The sequence below is a fragment of the Centroberyx gerrardi genome, chromosome 23 (assembly GCF_048128805.1).
Source record: "Centroberyx gerrardi isolate f3 chromosome 23, fCenGer3.hap1.cur.20231027, whole genome shotgun sequence".
Classification (NCBI taxonomy): domain Eukaryota; kingdom Metazoa; phylum Chordata; class Actinopteri; order Beryciformes; family Berycidae; genus Centroberyx; species Centroberyx gerrardi.
In genome coordinates, this window is record NC_136019.1 from 8,901,925 (window position 1) to 8,919,431 (window position 17,507).

At 44.8% G+C, this 17,507-nt stretch overlaps 1 protein-coding gene across 1 annotated transcript in view; it reads right to left on the reverse strand.

Annotated features, from left to right (window-relative positions):
* svep1 (sushi, von Willebrand factor type A, EGF and pentraxin domain containing 1) overlaps positions 1 to 16,100 on the reverse strand; it is a 101,702-nt gene extending 85,602 nt beyond the window's left edge. The window contains exon 1 of the mRNA XM_078291801.1: positions 14,942 to 16,100. Within this exon, the coding sequence (XP_078147927.1) occupies positions 14,942 to 15,484 (543 nt within the window). The 5' untranslated portion in view covers positions 15,485 to 16,100. The remainder of the gene's footprint in view (positions 1 to 14,941) is intronic.
* Positions 16,101 to 17,507: the final 1,407 nt, after the last annotated feature.

A 17,507-nucleotide genomic window follows, 5' to 3' on the forward strand; every position in this document is an offset into this window, starting at 1 on the left:
AAGTGATTATAATTGTGCGCTTTTGTGTTTCCCCGCCGAAAACCGGTTGGGTTTTTGGGTGATCGGTATCGCGTCCTGGGGGACCGGTTTCTTGCCAGCACACTGCATTTCAAACATGAGCTGATTAGAGTTGAGACGAGTGTGTATTTCTTCTCTATATTTGGGCAACTCCTTGGAATGGGGTTTATTGTTGAGGCTGAAAGCAGAACTAATAGCTCCAGAAACTCAAATCTTGCACAATCAGACCTGGGGAATGTGAAAGAAACCACAATAAAGAAAAAAAGCGCAGGAAAGAAAGACACAGGATGCATGCATATTTGTGGTTTCACATACATATACCGACTATCTACTCACACTCATGCACACAGACAGAGACGGACATACAGACAGACGGACAGACAGACAAACACACACACACACACACACACACACCAAGGAAAACAACCAAATGGAATCTGGCACTCTCCAAAGCTAACCTCAACATAGCAAGTGGTTTACTAATAGACCTACACGCCTTAGCCCATAAAAACATGTTATTTAGCTTGCCACTACTGGCTCTTTCAAATAGTTTTGGTTTCTCCAGGTGCCAATGTATGACGCTTTTGGTAAATCCTAATCTCAGGATGCCAAAATAAATCCATCTGCTTTAAAAATCTTTGCGTAATTTGTGCCTTTAATCATCATGCTGATCTACCATGACCTTTACAGAGCAACATATCAGAAGAATGCGATTGAGTTGTAGCGGCGTCCCAGCCAGTCAACAAGGTGAAAAGTCTTACTCAAATACACCGTTTATTCATTTTAGAGACAAAAAAAAGCATTTCCTCAAGTTCATCATTCAATACATCTAAAATGTAGGTGTTATCCAAAAATATGTGTCAGCCAAGGATTTAAGTTACGATAGTTAATACCAGAGTTGGGACAGTGGAAAGAAGATTTTCCCAATTGGATCAATAAAGAATCGCATTATTATTATAATTTCAGAATTTTGGAAGTCCTCTACACACCGCAGGCCACTAAAGCTGCTGACAGTTGGTTCCTGTCTTCGCTGACACCTCTGTGACCTTTGACCCTGCCTACAGAGCATCAGTCTTCATAACCTCCTCTCCTCTCCTTTATCCATCACACACTTCCCTCCATGAGCTTCCCCCCCACCCCCCTCCCTTTCATTTATCTCACACACACACACACACACACACACACACACACACACACACAGCTCCATAAGGATCCATAAGGCTTGTGTCAGCAACACCTATCAGCTGCTGAGAAGGATGTGCGGCACTGAAAGAGTATTTTAAGTGAGAGGGAGTCTCTGTGTGTGTGTGTGTGTGTGTGTGTGTGTGTGTTTGTGTGTGTGTGTGTGTGTGCATGTGTGTTAATGTGTGTGCATCTATGTGACTGGAGTGTGTGTGTCTGTGTGTGTGCGTACTCATGTATGCATGTATGTGTTCATATGTGTTTTCATGTACATGTATGCGCTTGTACATGTGCCTGTGTGTGTTTGTGTGTGTGTGTGTGTGTGTGTGTGTGGGATTCACGTGTGTGTGCAGCCGGGAGTGAAGCGGTGAAATCCGCTCTTACATAAAGCGGGGTAGCAGCCGCTCCTGGAGAGACTCCCCACCTTGTAGAGCTGAGTTTTATGGCTGGACTTACATTGCTTCTTCCTGCAGTCATTAAACTAAAACCCTCGTCTCGGGGGAACAATGAACGGTGAGGGGAACGCGCAGAAAAAGACACGGTGACGGACGCGTAGTGCCGACACGGAGCCGTCTGAAATTACACTCGCGTCCGTCGGGGGGGTTTTTAAGGCTCTGCTGACATTTGTGTTTTACAGAGCCGGGAAGTGTAAAGATTGCCCGCTCCGATCTCCCGCGCTGAGCTCATTCCAGTGCCTCATTTTTAAAGAGAGGGGGAAAAAAATAATTACGCAGAGGGTAATTGCGACTTCAGAGTTGCAAGTAGCAAGTGAATAATTTCTTTTGGGCCTGGGCTGAAGACTAAGTGGAGTGTGGTAATTTCCCCTTTGGCAAAGGGGGATGAAGTTTTTCTTTTTAAGTAACTGATGTATCCGAGGTCTGATGCATTTAACAGGGGAAAAGGGGAGAACAAGAAAGGGGAATACCTCCCCAAAAAGGAACATTTCTCTGAAACATCGCTATGAAATTAAAGTACTGTACATACGATCTGTCCGAGTTTTCTTTCACTTTCACTCTCTCTGTCTCCCCTCTCTCTTTCTGTCTCACTTTCTCCTCTTTCTCAAATTCAAATGGACTTTACTGGCATGAAATACAAAGGTACGTATTGCCAAAGCAATAAATACAAATGAAAATGATAATGACAGTACTAACAATGAAAGTGAAATCAGAATCAAATTTCTCTCTGCACACATTCATTCATGGTGTGAAAGATGTCAGAGTGAAAATTGATAAGCGTCCACAAGCACAAAGCCACTGTCAATTCCACAGAGAAGCAATTGGCTGAATGATTGGCCCGGTGACAGCTTCTGGGTTCTGGGTGTGTTTTCCATCTCCCAGCACACAAATACACTCTTGTTTCCACTGGATTCACTCGCATACACAGAAGCATGCGCGTGCACAAACACACACACACACACACACACATGCAGACAAAAGCACACACACTAAAAAAAATTAAGTTTGATATTAAGTTTTGTATTCTTTGCACACATGTACATGCACACCTGCACACACACACACAGTACATATGTAAATGAATGCATATGCACACACTTGCTTGGGCACACACACACACACACACACTCTCTCTCACTCTCACTGTTGTTTCCATTAACTGCTGTCACATACACAGATGAACAGACACACACACACACACACACACACACACACCGTTGTTTCCACTGGCCCCAATCACCTCATTTTCATTCTCTAATTCTCTCTAGCTGGAGCCGCTGGTTCTGGCAGGAGGAGAGCCCAGTTATTCTGACCGCAGCGGCTTTAGCTTAGCCAGGGGCCAAATGGGACACACTCAACAGCATCCAGCATCCAAACCAACACATACTGTATACACTGACGTCCCCACGAAAAATGCTGCAGCACACCCTGGGGCCTTGGATAGATATCTGCCTAAATGCCTGCAAAATTAGGCGTGACACAGAATGAAAGGCAGAAAGAAATGATAGAGAAACAGGCTGACTGGCAGAACAGCTTGGATCGAGAAAAGCAGATTCAGACTGAGTGTGACTCATATGGCAGGCTAAACGTGTAGAAGACAGTGACTACGAACCTGTTAGAAACACCCAATAGTTTATCGGCAATAAGTGCGGTAATATAAGCCCTCTCGGCAAAGTCTAGACATGTAATAACGGGATCGAGGAGAATCTAATATTGGGCTGCTTTCACTTTACGATCCAAAACAGACAGAGAATAAAACTCCTCACTCTGTCTCTGTCCCCCATCCACACACACACACACACACACACACACACATTTCAGATCATCTCCATCCACTTCACATCCATTCAAAGCCATCAGCAGCTGCCAGTCCTTCAGGATCTATCCGACACGCATCAGTCAGAACAGCTTTGTCTCGCCAAGCGTATTTCAACACGTTGTAACGCAGCCCAATGAGTGTGTGTGTGGGTGTGTGTGTGAGCAAATGTGCTCACACACACACCCACACACACACACACACCACCCCGGGACACAGATTGAATGGGTATAATATGAAAAATGAGGAGACACAGTGTGAAACCTAATCGGACTGCGTCGTTTTCCGAGTCTAGCGCTGTAGCAAATCAACACCGGGGCTTTTCTTGGCATCGTGACAGATGTGAAGCCTGAGCCCGGCTTTTCCTAAGTTTGTGTTGGACTCCGTTTTTTACGTCTCATGCCTCATAAGGGGGTCTGGAAGCGGTGTGGGGGGGGGGTGGACTGAAGGATAGGCGATGAAAGTTGTGGCTAAAGAAGATGAGTTGAGGTCTTACACTGTAAAGCTTATGGCCGCTGTAATGAATACAGATCGGACCAGGGAGCTTGGAGAGTTGTTGGAGGAAACCAATGTCCTTGGATGGGGCTACAAAGGAGTCTCTGTCTGCCGCTGTCAGATTGAAGAGTTTTGTTTCAAATGAGATATCCACCATTTGGAAAAACCCTTTCAAAATGGCTGAGAGCAAAAAATGAAAACTAACTACTAAACTATGGTTCTAGTACTTTGTTGACTTCAGTTCTTGTTTGACAAAATGCAAACACATTCACAGATGGGATCATCAATATTTTACAAATATTGAGTGATGCACTTCAGGCATTTTTTTCAGAATAGATATATAGCGTTTTGGAAAATAGTTTTTCAGTTGCTCCAGTGATAAATAGGCTGTGTCTAACTAAAAAGATGAGAGGGATAGGAGAATGTGGCATGCTGAGATCCATTTCCCCCAACTGCTGGGACTATTTCAAAGAGATCTTTGTGAACGTACAATGCCCAGCTTTTTGACAGGTTGCGCATATTTGGGCCGCCTTCAGACTCCCATGGGCCTTTCTGCACTATAGTTTGCTGCAGATGCAGCCGCTGCCGTGACCGCTGAACTCAGCCGACCTCTCAGCGAGCGTATCTCTGCCCTACCTGACCGCCTGTCAACACCTCTCCACAGATACGTCAATAGATCGTCAGGGAATTCAAAGGGCCCAAGGTTATCAATACATGGTGACAGCTGCTAGAGAATAGAGAGATCAGTGTAAAGATATCCATGTGTTCAGCCATAAGGGCGCTCGTTTAAATAGATTAAAAAAAACATATTCTAGATGCCATTGTACAAGAATTTCAAAGAATCTGATGAAAAACAAGTCAAAAATGTATTTATATAGCATTCATACTGATTGAAATTAATTCATGCCTTCCGTATGCGACAACTGGAAAGAAACAATCTAACCTGCTGTTGTAGTATTGAGATTATTTTTTCATAAATCACAGCTTTGGCTTGGATTTGGTTGTAAACTCAACATTTGTGCAGAAGAAGATTTTATAAATGACGCTCAGGGGCTTATAACCTTTTCATAATTTCCTCTTTTTGTCACTCTACCTTTCTTTCTCACTCTGTCATACTCATCTCACTTTCTCTTACACTGATTCTATCTTTCCTTTCTCCTCCACTGTTCTTACCCTTTTTCTCTTTATCCCTCTTTGCTCTCCCAGTTTCTTAAAGTTTAATTGTGGTTCTCAATGCGCTTCCTCATGAGCATGAGCATGCTACGCTCTGTGTGTGCATTTGTATGAGAGAGAGAGTGTGTGTGTATGAGTGTCTGCATGTGTGTGTGCATGCGCGCGCGTGTGTGTGGGTGTGTGTGCGCACGTGTGTGTGAGATGACGGTGAATGAGGAGGCCTCAGGGTCCTGCTAGCCGTTCAGAGGTCGGAAAGTAGGCCCCTGTTTCTGGAAAATATTCGGTATCCATTTCAGAAAGGAGGGCAGGGGTGAGCAGAGTGAGAGGAGAGAAGGAACAGGAGTGCACAAGTGCCACTGTTAAGTACCAAAGGCCAATATTATATATATAGTAACATATCTTGTACAGTATACATAGTAAAAGTATTATATACATACTATAATATATAATATTACACTGATAGTTACTCTAGAAGCCCCCCCTTCATGCATTCATCCTGCATTAGTACTGCAGATATTTGTCTTAAATGTAATGGGAGTAAAATCAAATTAGAATATTATAAAACAAAATGTCTCTCAACCAGCGAGTTAGCATGACATTCCTTCTAACAGTCCTGTGACAGCTGGAATGAGAGCATGATTTGATTTTGAGCAATTCTTCTTGGGGATGGAGCCAACATGCAGCAGCAGTTCAGCAAGCATGAAGTACAAGGCAAGACTTTCACATTTAATTCATCTGTAATAGCTAAAAAAAAAATGCTAAGGAAACAATGACTGGAGGACTGGAGAGAAGGAAGGGGGAATGAAAGATGGAAGAGTCATCCCAAATCCAACTGCAAACAAAAACAAGCTATGAAGAAAATAATTTATTTGAGCTGCTAAGTGATGGAAGTGATTTGGGAAAATTAAATGTTCACATTCCTGGAGCAAAGCTCATTCACACAAATTCTGAAAAGCTCTCTGCCCTAAAAAGCCACAGAGAAGTTCCTGCAAAGTATCGTCTGCACAACAGAAGTACTGTTGGTAAGCCCTGACCTTTGACCTTTACAACACAGAAAGTTACGGCTGTTGCCCGTAACTTTCTGCAGAGCAGCTCTGTTAGGCCCAATTCACCATTTAAATACTTTGATCCGCATGTCCAAAAGTCCAAGGTTTGGAAAAGGACCGTTTCTAATGTGATACTCCATCGATCCTCCTAGGGAACTTCTCTTTTTGCTCGCCCCCCCTCCAGAAAGGTCAGAGGTCAGGCTCAGCTACAGAACAGCTAGTAGGGATTCAGTGTCTTGCTCAAGGACACTTCAGCAGGGCGGATGAAGGGCTGAACACAGGTCCTCCAGTTAAAAGTCTCCCTACTCATTACTCCAGGTAGGTCCGTCTGCTTTTTAAGACACGAAAGCTGAAATATTTGTTCTACTGATTCCTCCAACTGAGTCAATGCATTCTTGGGGAGAGAAACGCTCCAGTGGGCCTCGGTGAAGCTTATTTAGGCCAGTGAACAAAGCTACAATATAAATCCTTTAGAAAGAGGAGAGTGGAGAATATTTGTGTGAGAATGACTCACTATCAAGAGCCCGGGTGCTTCTTAGGAGGCCCAGAGGCCCAGAACCTGAGACTAATGCATCTCTTCCTCTGAACCCCTAGACACACACACACACACACACACACACAGTCATGTTGAGTCTATCGTGTCAATCACCATGACAGTGCCTGAATAAGTTTCCAACTACGCCCTGAGCTAAGTCATGCAAACGCCAGGAAAAAACTGTATATGCGTATGTGTGTGTGTGTGTGTGTGTGTCCTCATAGGCTATATGAGTCACCTGGTCTCCAGAGGGCGAGGAACAGAGAACAATTCACAAAAGGAGTGAACTTGTAGATGCGCTGCAGTGGTGAGCGTGAGTTAAATTCAAAGATGAGATGTGACCATTTTGAAAAAACTGACCTCTGCTGTTACAAAATGATTGCTGGCATGAAAGTAAAGCACGTTATGGGGTCACTGACTGTTGAAGTTAGGAGTGATCTTGAGACATTTGCTCACAAAATAGTTCTGTTTAAGTTATAATTATCTATGTTGTGTGTACAGTGGAACTTCTGTATCATTGCAAAATTAAGCAAAGAAAATGGAGATTATTCGAGGAATTCTATTCCAAAACGCTAGATATCCATTTCGGAAAAAAATCCTTAACTAACTAACTTACTGTAACTTCAAGTTCATTATTCAATAGCTTTAAAACATAGAAGAGCACTGTCTGTTTGTCAATCAAGGACTCAAGTTACATACAATCTTTTAAAATTTACCAATATTTGTTTTAATTTTGTACCATTCTTTTCTAAGAGTAGATGTCTTTTTTTTTTTAGCTGACTTCATCACATCACAAGTCCCCCAGATAACCTATGCAGGCTACCATCTGAGGTGCTATATGCAGTAACTTTACAGTCTACGTCCCACTGCAGACTGCAGAATATTCAAATCTATCCCAAAGTCTGGTGTCTCTCTGCATTCCTGCCTGGCCCCGGTCTTATCAGGACTTTCTGGCCAGTAGGTGAGGCAGCCTGTCTGCTCCATCCATCTGCCTCATCAGAGACCCTCTGATACTGGGGAGGAGAGGGGGAGGAGGGGAGGAATTGAGGGGAGAAGGAGACGGACAGAGGGAGGAGGGAAATGATTAAGGGCGAGATGGAGGGAAGTGGCAGTCACACAGACAGGAAACAGAGTCTTTTCTTATCGTCTTATCAAGGCCGGGTCCAGCCTTGGGGACTGGATCAAAGAGATGCACCTTGCTTTCATTCGTTACATTGGTCCCTGCTTTGCCTCGGCTCTTTCATTGAAACTAGTCATTAGCTTTTTCCTTAGTTCTCCTTCCTCTCTCCCAAGGAAGGAGCAGCAATCTTACCCTTGCTTCCTCTTTTAAGGAGGTCTGATGAGGATTGAGTTTATCCTCTTGGTGCAGCTCCCCTGTCCTGCACATTAACCCACCTCAGTGTCACTTCAATCCTTCTTGCCAATAGAATAAATACAATACAATTTCCAACATTCAGGTAATCGATGGTGTTAATTTCTACACCCGGGCCTGCATGCAAATGTGTCAGACAGCCCAAGAAAGCACAGGATCCCTAGATCTCCATAGGCCAAACATCAGCGACTTACACAAGCCTCCCCTACTTGCTCCCTGACCTGTGACCTCTCCAATAGACCATGTTTTGAAAAACAATACCACATATTTTGGCTGTAATGCGTCAAAGCCCGATGACAGTGTCCTTCCCCTGCCTGACTCTGCTGGGGAGGTCAGTGGTTCTGGGAAGAAAAATCTAGCTGGGAGTGTGGATGGTGGACGGGGGGTAGAAAGGGGGGAACGTGGGGAAATAGGGGCTGACAGAGTTTTGGACACACACACACACACACACACACACACACACAGACGTAGGCCTTTGCATGCAAGTGCATACATTCGCGTGTATATCCAAACACATGCATACACCTTGTTCTGACTTATAACAACGCACAAGAAATGAGTCTATACAGTAACATGACCCATCTGACTTCTGCATGATGAGAGCCATGTAAGGACATGCAGCTGGTCTATACGCTGTGTATGTGTGAATTTGTGTGTGTGTGGTTGCGTGTGTGTGAATGTTTATATGTGTGTCTCTCTCATGCACATGGATGTGTGAGCACGCAAAGAGGTGGTCACATTAGGATTTACTGGAACTTTTCACAGAAGAGGCAGGGGAAAATGAGCCACCTGCTAGTCCAATTTACACAGACTTCAGTCCCAAATACACAGTGCCTGGCTGAGCAGAAAGCAGCCTTTATTAAGTGGCTAACGCCAGTAAACTACTCAAGTGTCTGTTTTGACCCAGATTGAGGCAGAGCAGCGCGCCGCTCACTGACAGTCAGGTAAAAACATTACTGCTGCGAAAAACCACCAGTCGGCATTCTTTCTCTCACTTCCTCGTCCCTGGCTTTCTCTCTTTTTCTTCTCCATTCTTTCCCTCATTATCCCATCTTTCTCCCTCTCACTTCTCTCTCTCCTCATCTCTCTTTCGCACACTCCCCATCTGTCTGTCTCTTATGCAACTGTGAGGGCAGGCTGACACAGTGAGGTTGCCAAGTCCAGTTTAGCGCTTAGTGTTTCTCTGCCAAAGCCGGGCCTGCCTGCAGAGAGCGAGAGAGGGGGTTTTATCTGCCAACACATGGCAACCCTGAGGCGAATCTTCAGGATGGAGTCAAAAGCGATGAGACAAAAAAGAGGCAGGAGGGATGCCAGGGGTTTTTAACTGGTTATTACAAATGCATTCAGTTCTCTCCTTGTACTTACATTTCGACATTTCGGGCATTTTGCTGACGCTCTTATCCAGAGCTACAATGAGTCCTGCAGTGAAATAAGCTTTAATTCCTAGATCGACAAACTTACAAGCAACCAATGGTGTGAAGTGAAAGGGTTTGAGCCATAGTGCCCTGAAGATATTCCTGTAACCGGAGAACGATCACGTAAGAGATAAATGCAAGGACAAGAAATAAAATAAACTAAGGAGAGCAGCAGAAGTGATGGATTTTTTTTAGAGCAATTAGAGCGAGTAGAGAAGAGGGAATATGACTCAGTGGGGAGAAGGTGAACTACTTCTGTCTCAGGTAGATATATCTCAAGAGGGCGTGAAAGAGGTTACTCATTAATCAGCTCCTTTGAAAGCAATGGAAAAGTAAATGACGATTGATATGCCATCGGCTACCAGGTTATCAAGTCTGACTCCAGCTTGAGAAGAGGCAGATCCTGACCTGAAGAACTTGAGTCATCGTGATAAAGAGCTGCATTCTTAATAAACTCATAGTATATGACATTTACCCCCATCTACATTAATTCACACACACACACACACAAACTTGTATCATGATAAAGCGCCGTGGCCTTAAAAGTCGTATGTTATATGGCGTTTACCCTAATGCACATTAATTTACACCCACATACACAGAATGGTGTCATAAGAGTGATATTTTTCAGAGAATGAGAGAGAGACAAGCGACTAATTACATGGCTAAAATCAAATGGCGCCTTACTAGACTCACTATACAGTATGTGTTCTGTATCTGTATCTGTATTTGTTGAATACTGAACACAATGTTTGGCTATTGTGTTTGCCTAAAACACAGAAGAATAAATCTTTAAACCTCTAATGTATTGGGTGAAAGGAGAAAGCGCTAGACAGGCAGACAGACAGACAGACAGACAGACAGACAGACAGACAGAGACGAAGAGTGCTGGAGGAGCGCCCTGTCTCTACATGCACGGCTGGTGGAAAAATGTCTCTCTTAATGGATCCCAGCTTTCTACAGCACTTAGAACAGCCAAGACCAGCCAAGGGAATAAAATATGGCATCATTATTATACTGCAATTATCAATTATGCTCTCTCTCTCTCTCTCTCTCACTGTCTCTCTCTTTCTCTCTCACTCACACACACACACACACACACACACACACACACACAAGTGAGCACACATGCACACACACAGATGCATGCACGTACGCACACAATCTCATACACACACACACACACAATTCTCTCTCAAACCCCTACATGCATATATACATGCACAAGCACGGAAGATTACTAATTACACACACACACACACACACACACACACACACACACACACACACACACACACACACACACACTGACGACAGGCGGATATGGGCCTTGTAGATTAGTGTTAGCAGCCCCATCCTTTATGTCACTAATGGAAAGAGACGCCAAACGCTCCCTTTTTCTCTTTCCAATGAGATTCAGCCGGACGATAAAAAAACCCCAGACAAAGACAGGGATAAGGCGATAAATCACAGACGGTCTGTTTTTTTAACATCTCTTCCCCCGGTCATGCAAAGGCACACAGTGAACGTCAGATTGAATCTATCAGGTGTGGGGTGCTTTCTGGAGGAAAAGGCCGCCGGTCGATCTGCTGCGTCTCGCTCCGTATCTGCTAGGCTCATCTATCTTTCCAAACATCTCCGCTCTATGTAGGCTGCACGTAGCTTTCCCATTACTCACATGTCAGCCTACGGCCTCTCGCTATGTAAATCCCATACTGGAAAAAATATGGAAAATGGAAATCTTTATTGTATACCTATATGTGTTCAGGTATTGCATATTGAGCACAGTTTTAGCCAATTTTAAGTGAATAACAGGTGACAAAACAACAAGAGCAATAATCTATATTGAAGATATCTGTAAATCGGTATTGAATATTGAATGCGCTGTTGGCCTGTAATAAGTGAATAACAAAGTAAAACAAATTTAATTGAATCTATAACCAATATTTCAATCAGTAACAACAATGTCTATCAGCCAAATCAAATGAGAGTCAAGACAAGAGCTGGAGCAAGAAGTCCTGCATCTTTTTAAAAAACACAGCCAGCTTTGGACCATTTAGACTACTGCTTCACTTGATAAATCACCCAAAACAACCCGAGCTTTTGTGAATAACGATAAGGCACTAAAGTTCCCCCCGAAAGGCCTTTTCTTGGTATTGTTGCAGTCTTTAGCAGCTGGGACGCAGCCAGCCATCTTCTTATCAGCACTTAACTGAGGAGGGCGAGCTGAAAACCTGTCCTGAGGGCCAAGCTTTCAGCGCTAAGCCGCAGGCTGCGGTCCAAAGCTATTAGCTTAGCGCTGCACTTTAAACAGGGATGTAATGGAGGGAAAACCCACCTGAACTCAGCTTACCCACCTTTTTATTTGCAAAATTCAATTTACCCACCTTTTCAGGCTGACATGAGCCTTAACGGTCTAAATTCATAGAGGGTAAGTAGCATCAAACTGGAGATATGGTCTTTTAAGATGAAAAAGCGACTGGATCAGCGACTGGATCTAGTCATTGTCACCCTCATATTTGACCTATCTTTTCATTTACCGCCTCATCACTGACTTTAAGCAAATTATGGTGCCCCAGCTTTCCATAATAGCTTAGTATGCTAAGCCTATTATCGCCATAGACTAGCTAAGCTCACTACTTGCTATTAGCTCTGTTTCATGTGACTGTATTTGCGTCAATGAGTCTCCATAATGTAATTCAAGATTCTTTGATTCTTTTGAAACACACTGAATTTGCCTTGTGTATGAATTTGCCTTGTGTATGAATTTGCCTTGTGTATGAAATGTGCTATATAAATAAAGTTTGCCTTGCCTTGCCTTGATTCTGCGATTCTGCTTTCTGTGTGAGTTGAGGCTCAAGGCTTATACACTCATAGATTCCCATCCAAACAGTATAATTTGAGATCTTCAGTGCACCAAATCTCAACATCTAGGCTATTTTGTATTTTTGCTAGCCTGCCATGTGCCATGTGTCCTTTGACCTATTTGGTTGCCCCCGCTGTCAGCAGATTGTAAAATGGTACAAATCAGCAACATTGTACTGCTAACAGGCATAAAGACAGACTAGTATCATCGTTAGCGAGTTAGCTGTACCCGACAAGTACCTGAACGTTGTCCTGTGTGAATCTGTAGTAAAGCTCAGTGAATCTGAGTTCCTGCACAAAGGGCCGATCTGTGGCGTGAGCTGAAGTGTCTGTGTTTATACAGGACCAGCCTCTGTACCACCAACACAGCTTTTACAGCTGGCCTGTGTGGACTTGACTGATGGACGGTGCCATATGTCCTGAGTGTGTGTATGTGTGTGTTTGAGTGTGTGTGCGCATGTTTTTGCATGTGTGCATATGTGTGTGCGTGTGTCAGACTGTTCAAATCAACGAACCATAAACTAGCTACCACTTTGACCCCTTGTGACCCCACATAACCCCCCACCCTCACCCCCACCCCCCAACACACACACACACACACACACACACACACACACAAATACACACACATCCAGTCTTATAACTATAATGGTTATTATCAGTACAGGCAGGAGCCAAAACTGTCATGACTAATGCAATAAAGAGTACTGGAAAACACCTTATCAGTAACATTGAAACAATTTATATTCACTTTGAAAGCTTCATCTACAGTTTACTACCCACGCATGGCATACATCAGCTACAAATTCTTCATCTTCATCTATGTGTATGTGTGTGTGTGTGTGTGTGTGTCTGTCTGTGTATGTCACCCCGCTCTCATTCTTTCTTCTCTCCTCTCCCCATATCATAACATCTAATAAGTACTTTCTCAGTGTTTTTCTTCTCAGGTAATAGTTTGGGCCTATATGCACATTACGATCTGCGTGTGTGTGTGTATGTGTGTGTGTGTGTGCCTGCCTCTCAGTCTGTCTATGTATATGTGCCTGTGCGTGCGTGTGCTCACTCTTCCTAGTATTTTTATCACTGGAAACTCCACCGTTTTTCCTGCACAATTAGCCGGCGAGCGGCTTCCCCTTCACTATCTGCTGGTGTGTAATTTAGAGGAAGCAGCAGCAGCAGCAAGGCCACGCAGGGCCTCATTAACATCAACCTCACCGAGCCACAATCACACCCTGCACACACAGCAGGCCGCAGACAAACTGGCAATCACACACACACACATACACACACACACACACACATACACACAGATACATATTCACACTCATTTCTGCACATGCATGCTCAGACTCATAACCATGGAAGGCAGGTGAGTGCACAAAATGAACATATGTATGAAAACGCACACATATTTATGCATATGGGGTACACACAAATGCATGCACATTCACGTACACACATGCCTCACTAGCATCAACTAAAGAGCTTTGTGTCGCAAAGCCAAGACGACTGAAGTAGGGCTGACAGATATTGACAAAAAAATCAAATTGTGATTATTTGACAGAAAATTGCAATTGCTATTTAAACTGCGATTCTTATCATCACATATTTTCCTTGTCATACATTTTTTAGAACTTTAAGAAAAGTGATTTTGTTAAAGGATAAGGCTGGTGTTTTTTAATGCATTTCTTACCATCAACAAATCCTATGAAAATAACAAAATCAGCAATGAATTTGTTTTGCCAACAAGTCTCGTCCGTGTAGCCGGTGCCCAATGCAGCCTCATGTCCCAGCAGCCATAGAACTCCATTGTATTAAAAAAACGATTAAAAACACGTCAAAGAGCCATGCCGTTGCTCTGGGCAACATATTTCATCATCGCGATGCACCGGGCCAGCCGACTTTTTCCTCAGACAACTTAATAAGCCGGCTGTAAACACTTTGCTATCTCAGGAAAGTAGTTCCGTAGCACCGAAAATAGTCCCCGGCGTAATGAAGAATTTGTTCCCATTTGAATTTGATTTGGTAATAACTACAACAGTCTGACTTTTCGTGGTAACAGTTAGCGATTTTTAAAATTGAAACTATGTCTTTGTGAGCTGTATTTCAAGGTTTTTAGCTTACAATTGGAGCCAATGACTTCCGGGTTGACGGCTAAAAACGGTACGTGGGAAGTCAGAAAGTAACGGGAGTAGAGCAAATGCATTGTTGATTTTGTTATTTTCATAGGATTTGTTGACAGTAAGCAATGCATTAAAAAACACCAGCCTTATCCTTTAAAAAAAAACATAGAGGTCAGTGTGCAGGATTTACTGTGTTTGAGTATGATGAAAGTATTTCTTCAATATTGTACTTGATTCATGGACCAAAGATGACCTGCAGCTTGTTTAGAAATCCATTTTGGACGCTCCTCTCTCAATTAATTGCAGCCTCTGCAATTTGGAAATTGCAGAAGTTCATATTGTAATTTAAATTTGTTTTCGATTAATTGCTCAGCTCTAGACTGAAGCACACAAACACACACACACATACACATCACTTCATCTCTCAGTGTATCGCAGCCACTCACCGCAGCCCTCTGGAAGGCTCCTTTAGTGTAGGTGCCTCCTCCTCGGTAGGTGATGGCTGGGATCTCCTGGTTGAACAGGGAACACTTGTGCTGGTGGGACTTGGGCGCCGACACATGGTCCACCCTCGTCACCACGTGGGTCTTGGACGAGAAGGTGACCAGCGCCACCCGCGTGTCCTCCGGCGCCACGGGGAAGTCGGACAGCAGCTTGCGCACGAACCTCAGCTCGCTCAGGAAGTTGTTGGCTCCCACGCTGGACGACTCGTCCACCAGGAAGACCAGGTCCAAGCGAGAGCTCTTCTCGCGGAGCTCGCGCACGTTTCGCTTAAACGCCTGGCCCAGGCGCTCCACCTTGCTCTCGGCGCTCTCCGACAGGTTGCTCGCCGAGGCTGACGAGGTGAGGGCCGCCGTTTGCCTCGACCGGAAGGACTGGGGTTGGGACTGTTGGAGAGGCGGCCAGGCTGCGGTCCATATGTTCAGGAAGCACAAGAGCAAGAGGCAAGAAGTCCATGATGGGGTCATAGAGTACCTTGGAGAAGACATACTGATCTGAGGGCAGTCTGCACAACACCGGCTCTGGGGGAGAGTTCGTAAAAAGACTGAGCAGATCTTCTTCTCAAGAGAAATTAAAATACTGATAGCGATGATAAATAAGTCCTACGCTTCTGTCAGTGTCCAGGAACATAGCAGACAGCAGCAATTCAGTGCAGAGTTCCTCAAAAGCATCGCTGGATGAAGATGGGGATTCTTCTCTTTTATCCAAATGTGTCTCTGTCCATCTGTGGATCTGCTTCTCTCTTCCCCCCCTCTCTCTCTCCACTGGACCCGTCTGGAAAAATGTTCTGGCTGAGCTCGTAAGGTGTCTGTCTGCCTGCCTTTTCCACTATCTAAATCTGTGTTTCTGGCTTTCTCCTTGTCTGTGAAAATGATTCGTTTTAGGCTCTTTCAGAGTCTGTATGTCCTCTCTCTCCTGCTGCCTACCTGTCTGTCTGTCAGTCAACCTTTCAGTCTGTGTGTCAGGTCCACAAGCTGAGGCTAAAACTCAAACCTCCTCGCTCCTCTTCAGTCCCAGTCTGCTGCCCTTCAGGCTCCTGTTTGCCTGTGTGACGCTCCTGCCTGCACCGTCAGCCAAGCTCCGAATGCCTGTTCCCCTCTTCTCCCCAAGTCATTTAAAAAAAAAAAAAAAAGGAAGAGGAGGGAGGAAAAAAGTTCTGAGTGAGAACCAGAGAGAGAGAGAGAGAGAGAGAGAGAGAGAGAGGGAAGAGGTGGAGTGGGACAGTGAGAGCGAGAGGAGAGAATGAGAGAGAGAGAGAGAGAGAGAGAGACGCTGAGGGGGAAAAAAAGGGGGCAGTCCAGTCATGTCCGTGAAGTCATTTTTTTCCCTACTTCTCTCCTCCTCCTCTCCTCTCTCTCTTCTCTATCTCACCCCCCCCCCTCTCTCTCTCTCTCTCTCCCCCCCCTCCCCCCTGTCTCTCTCTATCTCTACGTCTCTCGTCCTGAGAGTGGAGTGAGGTTCGGTGTCAGAGGAGCGCCTCGCCTGTCAACTTGTCAACATTCCCAAAGAAAACATCAGCAACAGGCGCTCTGATCAACTCCATATGTCCGTCACACACACACACACACACACACACACACATACACACGCACCATGCGCAGAACAAGATAACAGCAGAGCCATCCAACACAGAGAATGAGATAGGGGGTGAGAGAGAGCGAAAGGGGGGAGGTGGGACAGGGACAGGAGGACAAAAACAGAGAGAGGGGGCGGGGGTGAGAAAGAGACGAGACAAGGGGTTTAGATGAAAAAAACCAGGGAGGGACAGATTAAAGAAAAAGAACGGGTGTCACGATGTATAAGACAGACGCGGCGATGATGAGTACATGGCACGATGCAGAGCGGTTTGGCGTTTGAGTTAGGAGGGACTGAAATCTCCTTCTGCGCCGTCCTTCAGAGTTAGGAAGCAGTTAAGTCTGCTGTGGATACGTGCTTCGTCAAATCATCACTCTTTTAGTAGCTATCACTTCCTCTCCCTCCTCCTGCTCCCCTCTCTCTCCATGCGTCTTGTTCAGGGAATTGAAACAGGAGGGAGGCAGTGCCCTTCTTACTCTCTCTCTCTCTCTCCTGATTTCTCTATTTCTTCCTGCACCACAGGGATTCACACACTCTCTTTCACTCTGCTCCTGTTCATCTACCTCTCTCTATCTCTTCTCTCGCCTATTTCCTCCCTTCCAGTCTCTCTCTTTCTCTCTCTCTCTGTCTCTCTCTGCTGTCGTGTTTTCCTTCGGTGATTTTATCTGTAACCAAAACAAAGGCAGTCGGTGTTACAGAGGCACGCTGCGCCTATTAAAACTAAAGGCCCTAGATTTACAGCGTAGGACTGGCTTCACAAGGAGCTGGAAACGCTCATGAAGAAGAGAGAGTGCCTGTGATACAGAGAGAGAGAGAGAGAGAGAGAGAGAGAGGGAGACGAGTAAGACAGACAAGGAAGAGAAAGAGAGGGAGGAAGGGAGAGGTAGAGAGTCAGAGAGAGAGGGAGAGAAAGGGAAAGGCAAAGGGAGGTGGCGA